The following is a 17,180-nucleotide window of genomic DNA, read 5'->3' on the forward strand; positions in this document are numbered from 1 at the left end:
ATATATTTATTTTAAGCAATCGATGCACCTCCTTTTGGTCCTCCATCACCTAAGTACATCATTATAAACTCTAGTATACATAAAAGTTCATTCATAGACTCCTAGAACATTGACTCAACTGAGCAGCGAGAACTGCATATCGATCCGTGAGAGGTAACCGTAGACCATGGACGCTGTGACGAGTGAAAGGGAAGGGAAATTCAAGACTCACGATACCCCCGAGCTTATGGTGAAACTTGAGACGGAAGGGAGGGGTCTACCTGGTGATGGGCGTAGTGGGCATGTAACCCACACCGCCCACAATGTTGATCACGCACTCCTCACTCTCATCCTTAGGCGGAGATGTTGCCTCGTGCCCGTGGATGTGATCTGGCGGAGCGCGTCACCCGGTAGTGGCCAGTTGGTGTCTGCCTGTGGTCGGGGAGGCAGCAGCAACCAGAGGAGGCAAGAAGCCCTGCGGAACCCCACAGCCCATCCTACATCTGTGTAAATATTGAGTGTCTTTTTTTTCTTCTAAGCTATTGATGATTATTACGTTATTAGGGAGTGAAGGACCGTTTAGCTTTACTTTTTAATTATTTTTGTTATCTCTTTTTTTTCGTGAGATCCGGAATTGTTATGTCTATGGGTGAGTCTTTCAGTTCTGTCTCGTCCTTCCAGTGTTCAGCGTCTCGTGTTGCGCATCATGTAATAGCAAAAAACTGTGCGTGTAATGGCAGAGATCCCTAAGGTTGAATAAATGGGATTATTATTATTATTATTATTATTATTATTATTATTATTATTATTATTAGTGGTAGTAGTAGTAGTAGTGGTAGTAGTATCAGTAGTAGTAGTAGTAGTAGTAGTAGTAGTAGTAGTAGTAGTAGTAGTAGTAGTAGTAATAGTAGTAGTAGTAGTAGTAGCAGCAGCAGCAGCAGCAGCAGCAGCAGCAACAGTAGTAGTAATAGTTGTCGTAACCCACCTCCTTACCTTTAAGGGAAGGCAGAGGTTACGCAGGAACTGCACTAATTCTTTATAATAACAAACACTACAAGGTTTAAATCCAAGTAACCGAGAGTTAAGGCCGGGGTTCTCACAGTAGGGTAAGCCACAAACGCAGCAGCAGCAGTAGTAGTAGTAGTAGTAGTAGTAGTAGTAGTAGTAGTAATAGTAGTAGCAGTAGTAATAGTAGTAGTAGCTGTAGCTGTTGTTGTTGCTGTTGTTGTTGTTGTTGTTGTTGTTGTTGTTGTTGTTGTTGTAGAAGTAATAGTAGTAATAGTAATAGTATTAGCAGTAGTAGTAGTAGTAGTAGTAGTAGAAGTAGTGTGTGTGAACATAAATTTATGTTCATATTTATATCTCACTTCACCATATTAAAAGAGAGCAATCATTTTCATGTAATCAGTTCCTCCTTTTCGGCTAATTTATCTAATAGTTCTTTATTTTACAATATTTAATTCAAGAAACCTATCTTTCTGTATACAGGTAGAGCAATCAGACGCACTATTAATAAGAGATTCTCAATTACGTATACTGAAAATCTTTATTGGTTCGATCTCATTATTTGTTGATTACGTAATGTAAAAACATAACAACATAAGAAAATAAAGGAAGCTGCAAGACGCCATCAAGCTTCTTGTTACGTCAGATGTTTTGTTTTGCTTTTATTAGTTTTGTTTACATAATGTCAAGAATCCGCTGCGCATTTAGTCTGTTCGTCCACTGAAGGCGATGCCCTTGGTAACGGAGACAAATACTTACTCTACAACCTCAAAATAAATCATTTAATAAATTAACGTAAATATAATTGTGGCCAAAATAGAACAACCTGCTGCACTTGTTTTCACTGTGCTTTGTTTTTACAGTCAATCAAAAGTGTTCTAATCTCCTGCTAATTTGCTTACAAAATATGACAATTTATACATTTTCAATAGATCAGAGGCTATAACTTAAAACACAGTGGAAGAAAGCCCAGAAAGTTATATGACCTATGGCCAGAGAGAGAGAGAGAGAGAGAGAGAGAGAGAGAGAGAGAGAGAGAGAGAGAGAGAGAGAGAGAGAGAGAAAGGAGGTTAAGTTTGTTGTTTTTGACGTGCAGTGAAGTATGATCCCGTTGCTGCGGTTAAACAAGTCAATTATTCAATCAGTCGGTCAGTCTATTCCCTGCTTCCTTTACTTGAGTGGAGCGCAACCAATAGGTGAGTGAACCTTGGCAGCACTGAACGCCTCACGAGAGCTACTGTTTAATAGGCAGACAATGAGCGACGGGACTCAAATAAGTGTCCTCGTGGTTTAAAATTGAGGGTGGTCATGTTGTGAAGGAAGATGAGGAGGATGGGGAGGAGGAGGATTACCATCATCATCAACACCATTACTGTTTTTATTAACCTTAGAAACTCATTCTTCTTGTTGTGCATGATAATGATGACGATGATGGTGGTGGTGGTGGTGGTGGTGGTGATGAGTAGAAAGAATAGGAGAATTAATAGTGGGAGGAGGAGGAGGAGGAGGAGGAGGAGGAGGAGGATTACTACCATTGCCATCACCCTTATACCATTGTCATCACAGAAAGGTCTTTGTTATGGATATGATGACGATGATGGTGCAGAAGGTGATGATCACGTATATGAAGAAGAAGAAGAGGAGCAGAAAGTGAAGGAGAAGGAGGAGGGGAGAAGAATCACTGCCATTATCATCATCACTGTCATCATCATCGGAATCTCCTTAATAATGATGGTGATGATAACGAAGGCAATGGTGGTGATGTGTAGGAAGACTAAAAGGAGAAGGAGAAGGAGAAGGAGGAGGAGGAAGAGGAGGATTCATTTATTTCCTATGGGTAGAAATTAATACAATACGTACTTTATAAGATAGACATCATCTACAAGTCTACTTTAAAACTGCAAGATATAAAACATCTGTGCATAAGAAAAGATCTACGAATCCCTCCCACATGAAAAAAAGAGAAAAAAAATCTCCTTTACCACCATCGTTCTTTTTCTTTTCTCACTAATGGTACATAATTCTTGTTTAACTATCAGTAGAATCATAAATATATCCTCGTGACTCCCAATGATTGCCACTAAAAGCGTGTTAGATTATCACTGAACTATTACCAGAACAATCAAATCATATTGAAAACCTTAAATAACTTCCACTACAGCCTGCTAAGCTACCACTATACTCAGGAAAACACCCTAAACAAAAAAAAAGAAGTAATTTTTATCGGCATTTTCTCACACCAGCCAGCTAGTCAGCCAGGCAGCTAGAATCATGGATGGTGGGGGATGTGACGGTGCAAAATCACACATGAAAGGCGTGTCATAAAGGCTATTGAGTTAGTTGGCTGTTCCCATCTGAGCCAGGAAGCGCAGGGAATAACGCACGTGTCTCACCGCCAATGACTAAGAGCTGGACTCTGCGTTAGCTTTTCTATGACTGGTATTGTTGTCTTTCTGTCACGTCATCTTCTTTGCGAAACTTCATGTTAAGAAGTTTGCGTCACACAGCTTTTTGAATGGGGGTTCTGGCGGTGCTTTCTCATGGTTCCAATGTTGTTCTTGTAGATGTTGCTCTTCTACTTCTAGTAATGGCAATAGTGGTGGTTTAGGTGGGGTAACAATAGTAGTAGTAGTAGTAGTAATAGTAGTAGTAGTAGTAGTAGTAGTTGTCGTAGTAGTCGTCGTTGTTGTTGTTGTTGTTGGTAGTGATATGTGCTTTTTTTTTTTTTGCGGGAGGGCGAAGGGGGAGGGGGCATTGTTATTTGTGTTGTCGATGATGGTAGTGGCCGTCGTGTCGATACTGATAGTTTGGATGTCAGTGGTGGTGGTGGTGGTGCTGCTGGCGGTGTACTCCTACAGGTGGTGGCAGCCTCACAGGCTTACGTAATTGACTGACCCTTGAAACAGCTGATGCACCAAATGTGACGGGGAGCACTTATTCACTGGTTGCCCTTTTACTCTAAATCACTGGCCAATTACTGACACAGACAGAGCGTGGACAGCCGAGTCCCCATAATTTTTGAGGTTAGACTAGATATTGTTTTTAAATTCAGTATCGGAGGCAAAAATTTATTCTTGTGGTTTGGTGCAGTATGTAATTATATAATATCCATTTATTTTATTGTGCTAATGTGTAGTATACATGTTAATTTTAATATGTAGTTCTGGTCGTTGGAGTAGGGAAGAAGTGAAACCAGAGCTGGTGAGGTGGAGATATGCACTGAAGAGGAGGGGACAAAGTGAGCAGGTTCAAGATCGAGTACTTTGTCTCAACAGAGATGACCGGGAAACAGTAAAGTTGCAGGGTGTAGAGATGGTAAATTCAGATGCTAGGGGTGTTAGGGAGGTTAAGAAGAGAGTGCAGGCTGGATGGAATGACTGGCAGAGGGTGATAGGAGTGATATGCGACAGAAAGGTTTCTGGAAGAACAAAACGAAAGGTGTACAAAACAATAGTGAGGCCAGCAATGCTGTATGGTATGAAACTGTTCTAATAACAAAGAGACAAGAAGCGGAGATGGAAGTAGTGGAATTGGTGATGCTGCAGTGTGCTCTTGGAGTGATGAGACGAGACAAAGTAAAGAACAAACACATCAGAAGGACAACACACGTACGTCAATTTGTAGACAAAGCAAGAGAGGCGAGATTGAGGTGGTTCGGGTATGTCAGAAGAAGGGATGAGGCATATGTGGGAAGGAGGATGCTGGAAATGGACCTACCCGGCAGGAGAAAGAAAGGAAGACCAAAGAGGAGATTTATGGATACAGTGAAAAAAAAAAAAAAGACATACAAGTGGTGGGTGCGACAGAGAAAGGCGCAGAAGACCGAGCGTGTTGAAGAAGGATGACTGGCTGTGGCGACCCGTAATGGAAGGATCTGAAAGTTGTTTTGGTCTCTAGTTATGCAAGTGAAGGCGTGCATTTGGTTATAATTGGTTGTCGTGTTTGCTTACTGAATGCGTCTATCCAATGTATGTCACTAAGTTCACATCTTGGTCAGTATTATCAGACGTCTCATATCGATTACTTTCAACAGACTGCGATGGAAGCTGATGGAGCTCTCAGTGGTGTTTCCATGATTCTAGTGATAGTTTAGCAAACGTTCTACACCATCAGTGGGTAAAAAAAAAAAAATGAATCTGACTAATAATCTTTGAAAATAATCCCAATGAGAGAGGAAAGCGTTTCAAAACCATCATGTCTACAACACTTAGTCTTCCTTTCACCTGTGCATTGCCTCCAGTCTCGTGTATTTCTGATTGCAAGGTGTCGTGGCGGGCATGCTCGACTCTCTTGCTAACTCTTACACTACTCAATTTCTTCCAAGTATAACTGACAGCTTTAGTGCTATACATTCATTGACGGACTCCTTGCTTAAAGATTCATGTAATATAGTTCAAGACCTGCACACTGTTAAGATATATTGCCATCAGAACTCCCTCTCCTGAGAACAAGCAAACCAACATCACTACATTTAATTCCCGCCCCATTCAGTCAAATTCTCATCTCATTGCTCTCGTAACCGGCTTGCGGTCAATCAAGCCACACCCAGACATCCACCATTCCCGTTCATACTACTGTCCATACCAGCACCACCAGATTTCACTCGTCAAAAGCATTCCTTTAAACGGAAAAAGTTGCGTAAACAACTTTGCTGGTAGATAGATAGATAGATAGATAGATAGATAGATAGATAGACAGATAGATAAATAGATTAATTCCCCTTGAGATGAGACGATTGTTAAACGAATATTTTGGGCTTGTGAGGATGAGTGGAAGAACATTTTTCTTAGCTTTGTTCTTTTGTATATATGTACTGAGACTAGTTTGTTCTCTCTCCGTTCTCGTATCTGGGATGAATCTACCCTCCATCCAGTTATTTATTCACTTATCACGTGAGGGAATTACGTACCAAAGTTTACCAACAATGCAATTGCTACCTCAGCTGTTGTAGCTGCCTCCACACACAATCTGCTCTGCACAGTGTGTGTGTATATATATATATATATATATATATATATATATATATATATATATATATATATATATATATATATATATATATATATATATATATATATATATATATATATATATATATATATATATATATATATATATATATATATATATATATATAAGCAAAACATTACCTAACATTACTCCCTCTCCTAAACTTCGGACTACCACATCCGTGTCGAGTGTAAATCTGAATGCTGAAGCGAAACCTAACAGTGCATGCAGTAATATACTGAATAACACTTCATCAATAATACGAACATGATCACGAGAAAATATACAACATAATAAGTTTGCAACATGTAAAATATATTAACTATTCGTAGCCTCATATGAACGTTTCGTCACGGCTAAACAACGCCTCAAAATGCATGTGTGCTTAGAACATTTTCGACTTAGATTTATCATGATATATGTATTATCAAAAAAATACTGCGCGTACTACTGAACGCGATAACCTATCTGCTATAAGCACTGGCACAACCGTGACCTCTTAGTGACCGAGGAAGCTTTAGTAAACCATCATTTATGTAAAATCACACGATTCAGCAGGTTTCCATCAATACACATTGTAATAAAACTGGATCATTGGCTACGCTTCTCAGATCCCATTTCAAGCAACTTTTTCTTACAGATTAAAGCATCGGTGGCAATGAAAAAAAAGCTTAAGGAAACAGTCCAATAAATGTAGTGGCCTGGCCTGTAATAAATTGTCGAGTTAAGACGATGAAACTTTTGACTGAGAATACAATGCAATAAGTATTGTAGTAAGTTCTCATCCCGAGCACTTCTCACGCAAATGTAGGTGGAGTCTGCACGTCACTGCCACTCCGCCCTTTCATTCACAAAACAGTTTTGAATAAACCTCTGTTTGTGCATTCAGATCTTTTCATAATCCATGCTATGTATTTTGACTATAATGATGTGGAGATTTGCCCCCAAGCCAGCCAGTCACAGACTCAGGTATAAGCTAATACATTGCACATTCCATGCAGGTGTTAGGTTGCGTGGCCAATCCTTGCTGGCTCATGCTGCGAAAAAAAATCCTTACGTCACTGTGAGATGTTGCTTTTCTCGCTTTAATATTTCATTTGATAGACGAGAAACTCTATAGTGTTATGTATGAAGTGCGTCTTAAACTAATAGTGATAGACATGTAATGCTTTTAGCAGGATTTTTGGCAGATGTAGAAGATTAGCTAGTATTGAATTATGGAAATGTGTCTGTGAGGTGAATGTACTCTAGATATTGTGAGAAGAGACGCAGTAATGTCAAAATGTTTCTTTCGATGACTACGTGTTAGGAATGAGACAAATAACAAGATCATTAACTTAACAAGTTCATGATTACTTACATTTTAACAATCTAGTTTACACTTGTTTTGAAAAATTTCCAATATTTATTGCATAATCTTAATAGTTTTTTTCGCTTTATTCCGTGTAGTGCACCAGTCTTTGCTCCCAGTGATGTATCGTGTGCGAAACGTCAGCGTGTTGAGGCTGCCGCAGGCTCACACAACCTGCCCCAAGTGTTGCTTCACTGCCATTTGATAGTGTTGCGTGAGGAGCAAGGTACACACTTTAACAGTAGAACTCACGAACGTGGTAGTCAATCATCTAATGATTTACTGTACTGTGTAATATGTTACTTTAAAGTACGAATGCTACTTATCTTTCACAATGAATGTGTTGGAAGTTTTCATTTCAATATTTTAGGTAATCACATAATTACTTTGTGTTTAGTATTCTTATCATTGCATCAATTTCAAGTTTAGGAGTCATATTTGTTTTTTTAATACTTTGGAGGTGTACATTAACTATCAAATCATAAATCCATAGTCACATTTTTAGTGATACAGTAACGTTTCAGACTTATTCTGCATTTGGCTAGTCTGGTGTTCTGTCAATCACGCATTTTCTTTCTTTCTTTCTATTGAAAATATTCACATGAGATGCAATACAGGAGGGAAATTGCATATGGTAAAGAGTCGAAGGGGGAAGCAAACGAACGAAAAGTAAGAGCGTGGGCAAAAACCCATGAGATTAATATCTCCTCTTCAATTTCACATCGAGCACCTTCACTAGGCAGTTACTTGTACGTGTTCGTGCATTAAGAAGGAAGAATCTTTGACGTGATCGTATATATATATATATATATATATATATATATATATATATATATATATATATATATATATATATATATATATATATATATATATATATATATATATATATATATATATATTTATTTATTTATTTATTTATTTATTTATTTAGGTGGCAACGCTCGATTTGATATTAGGGTCAGACCAGCCCAACTACATACCCATCAAGTCATCCCTCATGGCCGTATTGGTGAGTGCCAGGGAGAAATAAATAAGTGAATCAGTGAATCAGTACCAAACACCACGTGGAGGAGCGACGTGTCTTCCAGTTATTTTATTATGCAGAAATTATGACACATCTAGGAATATCTTCTAAGATTTCCTATCATTCGGTCATTCCGCTGATTAACGATGGCATGCATGCCTTTCTTCAGGTACAATTCGCCGTGATTTGAAAGGATGGTTTCTTCTCCTTCGTCCATTCGTGAAATATGCCTGCAATTTGATTGAATTATGGCATTCGATTGTACGCTCTTTATCATGGTCCTCACGCTTGCCTTGCATTAGCGATTCTGATATTTCACTCTGATACTTCATGGTTGACCGGTATTCACAAAGCTCGTCTAGACACAGATGAGATCCCGCACCAAGTATTCCCCTCGTGTTAAGGTTTCCATCAATACACATCGTAATAAAACTGGATCATTGGCTACGCTTCTCAGATATCACTTAAAGTAACTTTTTCTTGCAATCTATCGGTTGTCGTTTCTACTGCATCTCCCACGATCGCTACTTCTTTTCACTTGGGCAGTGTATATTTCACCCCAGTGTTTCTCTTCCCTTTCGTCTCCATATTGCTAATGCAGGGATTGGACAGTATTATCACTTTATCTCAAGAAACTCTTAGACATTCTGCCTTATTCAGTTTCTTCATCTTTAAACGTAACTTTTAATTGTTGAGGTGTTAAGTTACCAGGAAGCGGAAAGACGAGACAAAACCTGCATGTGCGTATGTGCGTGAGGTATCTTAGGGTCGAGTCGATTGAGGTTTGTTGTTTTGGTTTGTTAGATTCGGGTTCGATCGTCGGATAGGTCCACATCCCTTAATTTTATGTTGATTTCTCATGGTTTCGTAATAGAGAACGTATGTTTTTGTTTTGTCATGACACTTGAACCGCTTGATCCTCTCGATGTTACAACAAGCACTACCACACACTGCATAACAATTGCATTTACGTAAACTTTAGATCGGCACGCAAGTTTTCTTGCTTAGTATGTCCTCTCAGGTTTCATAATTCTCTTTCGAATAAAAATTGCGATTATATTTAGAATTACGCATTTAGCATCCTTTCTTTATCATATTATATTTCACTCTACTCTACATTCCCATAGACTTCAATGGAGGTGCTTATGATACTTCAACTTTGCCAGACTTCGTTCTTCTCTCCCCTGAAATCACAAGGACGTTTACCATCGTCTCTATTTCACGAGCCTACCATATAACAATCCGAACTTATCTAACAGAAAATTCAAAGCAATAGTTCATCCATACTTTAATTTTTCTCTCCCCTTCAACTCACTTGTATTATTCCATTCTTGTCCCACTAGCTGGGCAACACTACGGCAACATGGAGCAGGATAAGTAACTATTGAAACCTATATAACAGATAATTCAAGACACTGGTTTATCCACACAAATTTTTTTCTTCTCTCCTGGGACTCATGTGTACTATTCCGTTCTTGTCCTGCCAGCTGGGCAACGCTGCAGCAACATGGGGCAGGATGAGAACAAGCATCGGGGGAACTGGGCCTCCAGCAAGGACTACTTCCTCTCCCTGGCCGGGTACGCCGTGGGCCTGGGCAACATGTGGCGCTTCCCGTACCTCTGCTACAGGAATGGTGGAGGTAAGGACTCTACTCTCTCATTGCTTGTCAGTCTTTCCCATAACAATGTAGCACAACTTATAAAAGACTTATTTTTCGTACTACAGTTCTTAAATACGCACTTCTGTAGCTTAGTAAAGATAAATTAACCTCTTACCTTTATTTTTTTTTCTTTATATCCATCCAAACAATTTATGATAATTATCTCACTGTTATCAAACGACTATCATTGCAGTAATCTTTCTCTTACACCAGCTATACGTTCAATAGTATATCAATCAGCGTCACCACCACAGAACTAGCAACAATATTTCAGTTTACCTTTGAATAGTTCGATTTCTGTGAAGCTGCGTCAATAGCCAGACCACTTTCAAAATTGTCTGGCAAACTTGTCCCGGGAGCTGGTGGTTGTTGCTTACATGGAGACATTTACAGCATATTTTAAATGAGAGACGAGATGTAGTGAGAGACAGGCATATAGGATAACATTAAGGAAAAGTGCTAAGAGACTGCGGGAGAAAGTGATGCTCGGAACGGCGGTGCGATGTGACGCGTGGTAGCTTAAGACACGGGTTCCATTCCATACCAAGTTTACGATGATATGAATTGATTGATTGATAATACGAAAAGAGGAAGATGTGGGGAGAGAAGGAGGCAGAATAAAACGAAGAGGGAGGAGGAGCAGAAAGAGCAGGAAGCAAGGCAAGCAGATGAAGTAGATGAAGGAAGAGAAGGGAGAAGATTGTGGGAAAAAAATGAAAAGTAGGGAGAAGCAGAAGTAAAGAAGAAAGACAGAGGAGGAAATATAAAAGTAAGCAAGATAATTACGAATAAAGAAAGGAGTTGGAGGAGGAGGGGGGAAGGGGAGGGAAGATTGAGTGAAGAAACAAAGAATAGAAAAACAAAAAAAGCTAACATAATTAAAGAAAGAGGAAGATGGAAGTTGATAAAAAAAATAGAAAAAGGAAGATGCAGAATGAACAGAAAGGGAAAAGATGAAGTAAAAAAAAAGAAGAAAAAAACGTGGAGGGAGAAGAAGCGAGCAAGAGAGGAAAGAGAATATAAATGAACGGTATACTTAGGAAAAAAAAAAAAAGAAGCAGTGTTTGGTCGGCAAAGAGACAAAAGAATGAAGGAGTAAAATCGAGTAGTACCAGGAAACTATGAATGGGAGAAAAGAGTGGAGAGGGAACCTTGCGTCTCTACACAGTGTTCTCAGTAAGCAGTGCGTTGGGTAAATACGCGTATGTAAACACTCCTGCATATGTACTCAGACGGCGATGCTGAACGTAACAAGATCAGTAGTTTAAGGACGTCGCCTGCACTGGGTTGGCTCTGGGCCTTTGCCTTGAATGGATCTCACAAAGAAGGGTCGTAGTGGTGGTGGTGGTGGTGGTGAACATTAGGGATGGTTGTGGTGGTGGTGGTGGCAGTGGAAGGACGTAAAGAATGGATCTTTTGTGAGAAATGTTTGCTCAAGACCCGTCAGTGTGTGTGTGTGTGTGTGTGTGTGTGTGTGTGTGTGTGTGTCTATGTGTCCAAAAGAAAACAACCCACAAATCGTAATTATGGAAATATGAAGCTGATGGAGGTTGTGAGAGTTTATTACAATCACAAACGAGAATATTCCCTTTGGCGGCGACTCGCATGTGTTGTCACTTTCCTCGTCCACCTTGCTGTGTTGAGGCCAGGATCCAAACCCACTAGGATCAACACAGCGCTAAACTGGGAATGAGTTCTGATGAAAGACAATGGAAGGGAGGAAGAAAGAGTTTGTCCCTATATTCTCCCTAAAAATGTTGTATGATGAAGACTTAGGATGGTCCTCTGTGTGTGTGTGTGTGTGTGTGTGTGTGTGTGTGTGTGTGTGTGTGTGTGTTTGAGTCACTGGGCGCGGAATACATACTAGATAGCATACTCTGGTAATGAAAGCAATATTAACTATGAAGTTTTCAGGAAGATCTTGTAAGATTTAATCCAGATAAGTTTAAGCGCTCAGTCCCTTGCAATAGAACAGAATGTCGCTCACTTAATTATTTAGTAAAGGAATTATAGTGTTGGAAGTCAATTAAACTCGACAAAACTTTATTTGAACTATGATATACATTATACTTGTCGGAATTTCTATTCCTAACCATACCCTCACATACCTAACTCTTATGTCGCAGTGTGTCAACCCGAGGCATCGCATTTTACGTGCGTGATGCCGTCCAGCCACAGGAAACATGGATTTTGAATAAAAACGGATGAAAGGGTAACTTGTTACTGCGTAGAGATGCCTAGGAAGATGTATCCAGGTCACTTTGAGGCGTCCTTGAATGCTGGGTAGCTGAGAGGGTTGTCTGTAGTATTGTGCGAGGGCTGTCTGAATGCACACATCTGACAGTTGGTGGTGAGCATCATGGTTCCTGAATGGAGTCACTGAGTTGTCTTGCCTGGCGACTATCGGAGGGGGTGCTTTGATCATTGGCTCTTTGCTTGATGAAGAAGTATTAGATTTGCTTGTCTTATGTTGAGACACAGCGGTTCATGTGTTAAATGGCTGCCCCTCTTTATTTTTTGAAGATTAAGATGGTCAGGCTGGATATTTTGTGACGCTCTTGCAGTGGCTCGTGTCGTCTCCTAGAGCTACATGGTGTACTTGCCGTCAAAGATTTATAGGTATTATTTTTCGGCGATTTGGCTGCAACTAGAAAAATTATCAGACTGGACTATAGCTTGAGTCATGGAGTTCACCAAGTCCGAACGCTGACTACTTGAAGCATTTGTAAGATTTGTTTGTACACTTTAGTTATGTAATTTGGATATATGATATACAATTGTTACATATATATTTTTACATATACACTGCTGTATATATGTGGCCAACGCTTTCTCATTCCTTGATATGTGAATTAATGCTGATTTATTTATTTTTTTTTTTGCATGATTAAGATTTATATTCCAACTCTAATCAGCCTTGTGTCATTAACGAGATGGGAAAACTCAAACTGAATGACGTATTTCAAGAGAGATCTGATTTCATAATAATATACTCGTAGCAGTCCCTCAGCTTTCCTTGCTTTTGTTCCATCGTCTAAAAATACACAGGTTACATAATAGCAAACGTAACTGTTGAAGCCTTCGCGAGAGGTGAGGCAGTATTGAGCAAGTGTGTTACAGAGGGATGATAGGACAGAACATAAATTCAAAAGAATCTCGCAGTAATATTCCCATGATGCGTGACTCTTGCCTCCAGGACGTTCAATGTTACGTGAGGTGAAGGTAAACAAGATAATACTTACTGTATCTTCCTTTGGTGTCACGACGCGCTCCATCACGTAAGTACTAGGTGATCTGCCGACCGGGAGAGTGACTGGGAAGAAGAAATGTATGGAAACCCTTAAGATATTCCACGTAGTCTCTAAAATAACAATCACCCTTTTCCATGCCTCGCCGCATCTAGTGACTCGGCATGACACAATGGATCATCGTGACTTGTGACAGTCGTCTCCACTGTGCGGATGCTGAGTGACGTCCCGTGTGTGACCTTGGCCTTACTCTGGTGGCCTGGAGGATGACCACTTCATTGTTGTCTTGCTTTGCGGTTATGAAATGCCTCCTGGATCAGACCGCACTACACACGGTGTCACAATACTGCCGCATTAATTTTGCCATAACAACAAGCAGGTATTGTAGCAGTGATCAGTGTGCGACGTTCTCAACATTTGGTCTACACATTCATATCTCATTTTAAAACTTGCGGTAAATTGGATTTGTTTCCATAATGAAAACCTGACTTATGTGCAAGATACCGGATTATGTTAGTATAATCTAACTTCTTAAAGCAAGACGTGAGAGTATTGACCAATCAGCAGTGAGGCCATCGCCTAGTGACAGTCTTACCACACAGACTGCCACATGTAGGCCTGACGGTTTCTTGCAGTCTCCCTTATTTTCTTCATGCTATGTTCTTATATAAAGATAAGGATGATCAAATGAAAAAATTCCTGTAAATCATTGAGGAACACCGCGCCTCTGTTGACCAAACATGATGCGCCACTGAGGAATACTGTATAACTCTAACTAGAACAACAATAGTGGTTCCCTCATCGTACTTCCTGACCGATTCCTCGCCGTGTTTACCCAGCTAGCTTTCTTGTGCTTGGTTAGACTCGATAGCTTGTTTGTTAGTGCTTACATACCAATACTTACACCGTCATTTGACAGCGGGGTTATTTTTTCTTCTTATCTAGTGATAATGTGTTGGTCTCGGTTTACAGTCTTTGCTATTCATCCACCCACACATCCACTCATCCCCCATCCACCCATCTACGCACACACCTATCTCCAAGCCCATTCACCCATCCATTCATACATCCTTTCACCCATCCACGTATCCCTCTTCACACTCACCCATCGACTTACCCATCCATTTACTCATCCATCTATCCACCCATCCAATCATTCACCCACACACTAATTCACCCAACCAGCCATCCACACATTCAGTCACTCACTCACCCATCCACCTCTCCATTCACTCATCCATTATCTAACCACCCATCCACCCACCCATCCACCTATCCATCCATACACCAGTTCACCCAACTACCCACCCACACATCAGTCCACCCACCCATTCACCCATTCATCCATTCACTAAAAGAGAGAGAGAGAGAGAGAGAGAGAGAGAGAGAGAGAGAGAGAGAGAGAGAGAGAGAGAGAGAGAGAGAGAGAGAGAGAGAGAGAGAGAGAGAGAGAGAGATTTGATAAATTTATTACGCTCACTTAGCGACAGACAAGTAAAAAATTAATGGAATACAATATAGCCTAGTAGAAACATAAGGGTTTCATGATAAACAGTGACAAAATAGTATTAAATCAGGTACATATTATATTACATGGGAGATAACAGGTATCCACACACACACACACACACACACACACACACACATACATACACACACACACACACACACACACACACACACATATACACTCAAAGAAATAAAGAAACAATGCATTTAGTATCCACCAAAGTGTGGATATTGTACAAGAATTTCATCGAGAATGTCTTCCTTTAACAAATGATTCCAAAGAGTAATCAAATCTTGGACCTGTGGCGGCAGGTGTCTAATAATGGGACGTTCCATGCAATAGTGATGGATAGTATTGGCTGCCAGGAGGTCGCACAGTCTGCATAAGGAGTAATGAGGTACATGAGAGAGAGAGAGAGAGAGAGAGAGAGAGAGAGAGAGAGAGAGAGAGAGAGAGAGAGAGAGAGAGAGAGAGAGAGAGAGAGAGAGAGAGAAAGAGAGAGAAATATATGATGGCTAAAGGGAGACGAGGAGATCTCGTATTTGTAAGTAATTATTGCAGTCACCATGATTATTATTATTATTATTATTATTTATTTATTTATTTTTTTATGGTTAGCGGCTTATGTTTGGCGGACGGAACCATCAAAACTGGGGATTAAGAGCTTGACCTGATGGAAGCACAGCCACGCCTACCGACAGGTGTTCCGACCGCTGCTTACCAACCTCCATCCACTTACTCATTTGTTTTTTCATTCAATCATTCATTCAACAAATGCAATCTTTCTGTCTACTTTGCCAGCCTTACTGGCCTCTCTCTCTCTCTCTCTCTCTCTCTCTCTCTCTCTCTCTCTCTCTCTCTCTCTCTCTCTCTCTCTCTCTCTCTCTCTCCAATCAGACTGGGAAGCACGGGCTAACTTAGAGGTTATCCCTGACGTGTGTGTGTGTGTGTGTGTGTGTGTGTTTTGAATGAGTGAGTAATCTATAGAGTGAAAGAGTGAATGAACAAATGAACGAGGAGTGAGTGAGGGGTGAAGGTGGGAACACTTGGAGGATGGGTCCTGAGTATAGACTCAAAATCTCCTGAGGCCTTTTTGGACTCAGACCGATTTGTCTTGAGGATCATCTGACCTGATGCCGATATGACCTGAGTAACATCCTCAGTATCAAATGACTAGCTCCCGTTGTTCTCCTGCGAGTGTCATGTTTAAGCTTCTTACTTGATACTTTGTTGATTTATAAATATGTATTTTGATAGTCATTTTATTAAAGCCTTTATTTTTTTTCTTTATATCAAGTGACTGTTGTTGTTACATCATTTTTTTTTTATTCGAAGTTAGTAGTTAAAAATAAAGAACAAATGGAATGTGTGTGTGTGTGTGTGTGTGTGTGTGTGTGTGTGTGTGTGTGTGTGTGTGTGTGTGTGTGTGTGTGTGTTATTCATGTACTAAATTACTCAGTCAGTCAGTCGGTGAATCATTGATTGATTGATTTATTCATCTAAGCCATCAGTTACTCAGTCACTCAGTCAACCAGTCAGTTAAAGATTTAGTCAGTCAGTAAGTCAGTCGATCAGTCACGTCATCAATTCATTTACTTATTTATCTATTTATCTATTTATTATTGTTAATATAGTTGCTTGGTTTATTATTTATTTATAAATATATAGGAGAACAAACTCGAAGGGTTTAAGTGACCTTTGCGTACTGCACAAGCCATTTTATTTCATCATTCAAGTACATGAACAGAATATTTGCTCATCTTGTTTACTAATAATTAGATCATGTAGTATATATTTCTTATCATTTTCAAGTTTTATGTTTTACTAACTCTTTTGACATGAATGATCTAGTTTTCTCTTATTGAGTTTCTATTGAGTTGTATGTGTGATTTAACCCTCGTGTGTCTTAACTCTCGTGTGTGTTAACTGTCGTGCTTTTGTCTCTCCAGGAGCCTTCCTCATCCCCTACCTAATAATGGTGTCCCTGGTCGGGGTGCCGCTATTCTTCCTCGAGTCTTCGGTGGGGCAGTTCACCTCCTCCGGTCTCCTCACTCTTTACAGTGTGGCGCCCATGTTCAGAGGTGAGTGGGGCGGGGCAGGGGATGGGGCTTGGTAAGGAGGAGCACAATGAAGTGGTGGGTGAAGTGGGGTTTGAGGAGATTACAAAGGTGTGTGCAGGAGGAGGAGCATTTGAACCCATATAGCACCATCTTCCTACCTCGGGAGTGTCTGAAGTCTTAAAGAAACAAGGTTAAGTAGAGGCTGATCTTAACGCTTGGTGAAGGACGAGGAGGAGGAAGAGTAGATGTTGGAGGTGCTGGTGGTGGTGGTGGTATTGGTGGTTCTGTCCTTCTCAAGACAAAGTTAAGGAGGCTTTCGATATTTCTCT

The 17,180-nt window shown here is 40.2% G+C and overlaps 1 protein-coding gene across 1 annotated transcript in view; it reads left to right on the forward strand.

The window, feature by feature from the left end:
• Positions 1-347: 347 nt before the first annotated feature.
• The window catches only part of LOC135105472 (sodium- and chloride-dependent glycine transporter 2-like), a 36,702-nt gene continuing 19,869 nt past the window's right edge, over positions 348-17,180 (forward strand). Inside the window, exons 1-3 of the mRNA XM_064013595.1 lie at positions 348-486; positions 9,860-10,012; positions 16,741-16,872. Coding sequence (XP_063869665.1) covers positions 9,880-10,012; positions 16,741-16,872 — 265 coding nt within the window. The 5' untranslated portion in view covers positions 348-486; positions 9,860-9,879. The remainder of the gene's footprint in view (positions 487-9,859; positions 10,013-16,740; positions 16,873-17,180) is intronic.

The sequence above is a fragment of the Scylla paramamosain genome, chromosome 1 (genome assembly GCF_035594125.1).
Source record: "Scylla paramamosain isolate STU-SP2022 chromosome 1, ASM3559412v1, whole genome shotgun sequence".
Lineage (NCBI taxonomy): Eukaryota > Metazoa > Arthropoda > Malacostraca > Decapoda > Portunidae > Scylla > Scylla paramamosain.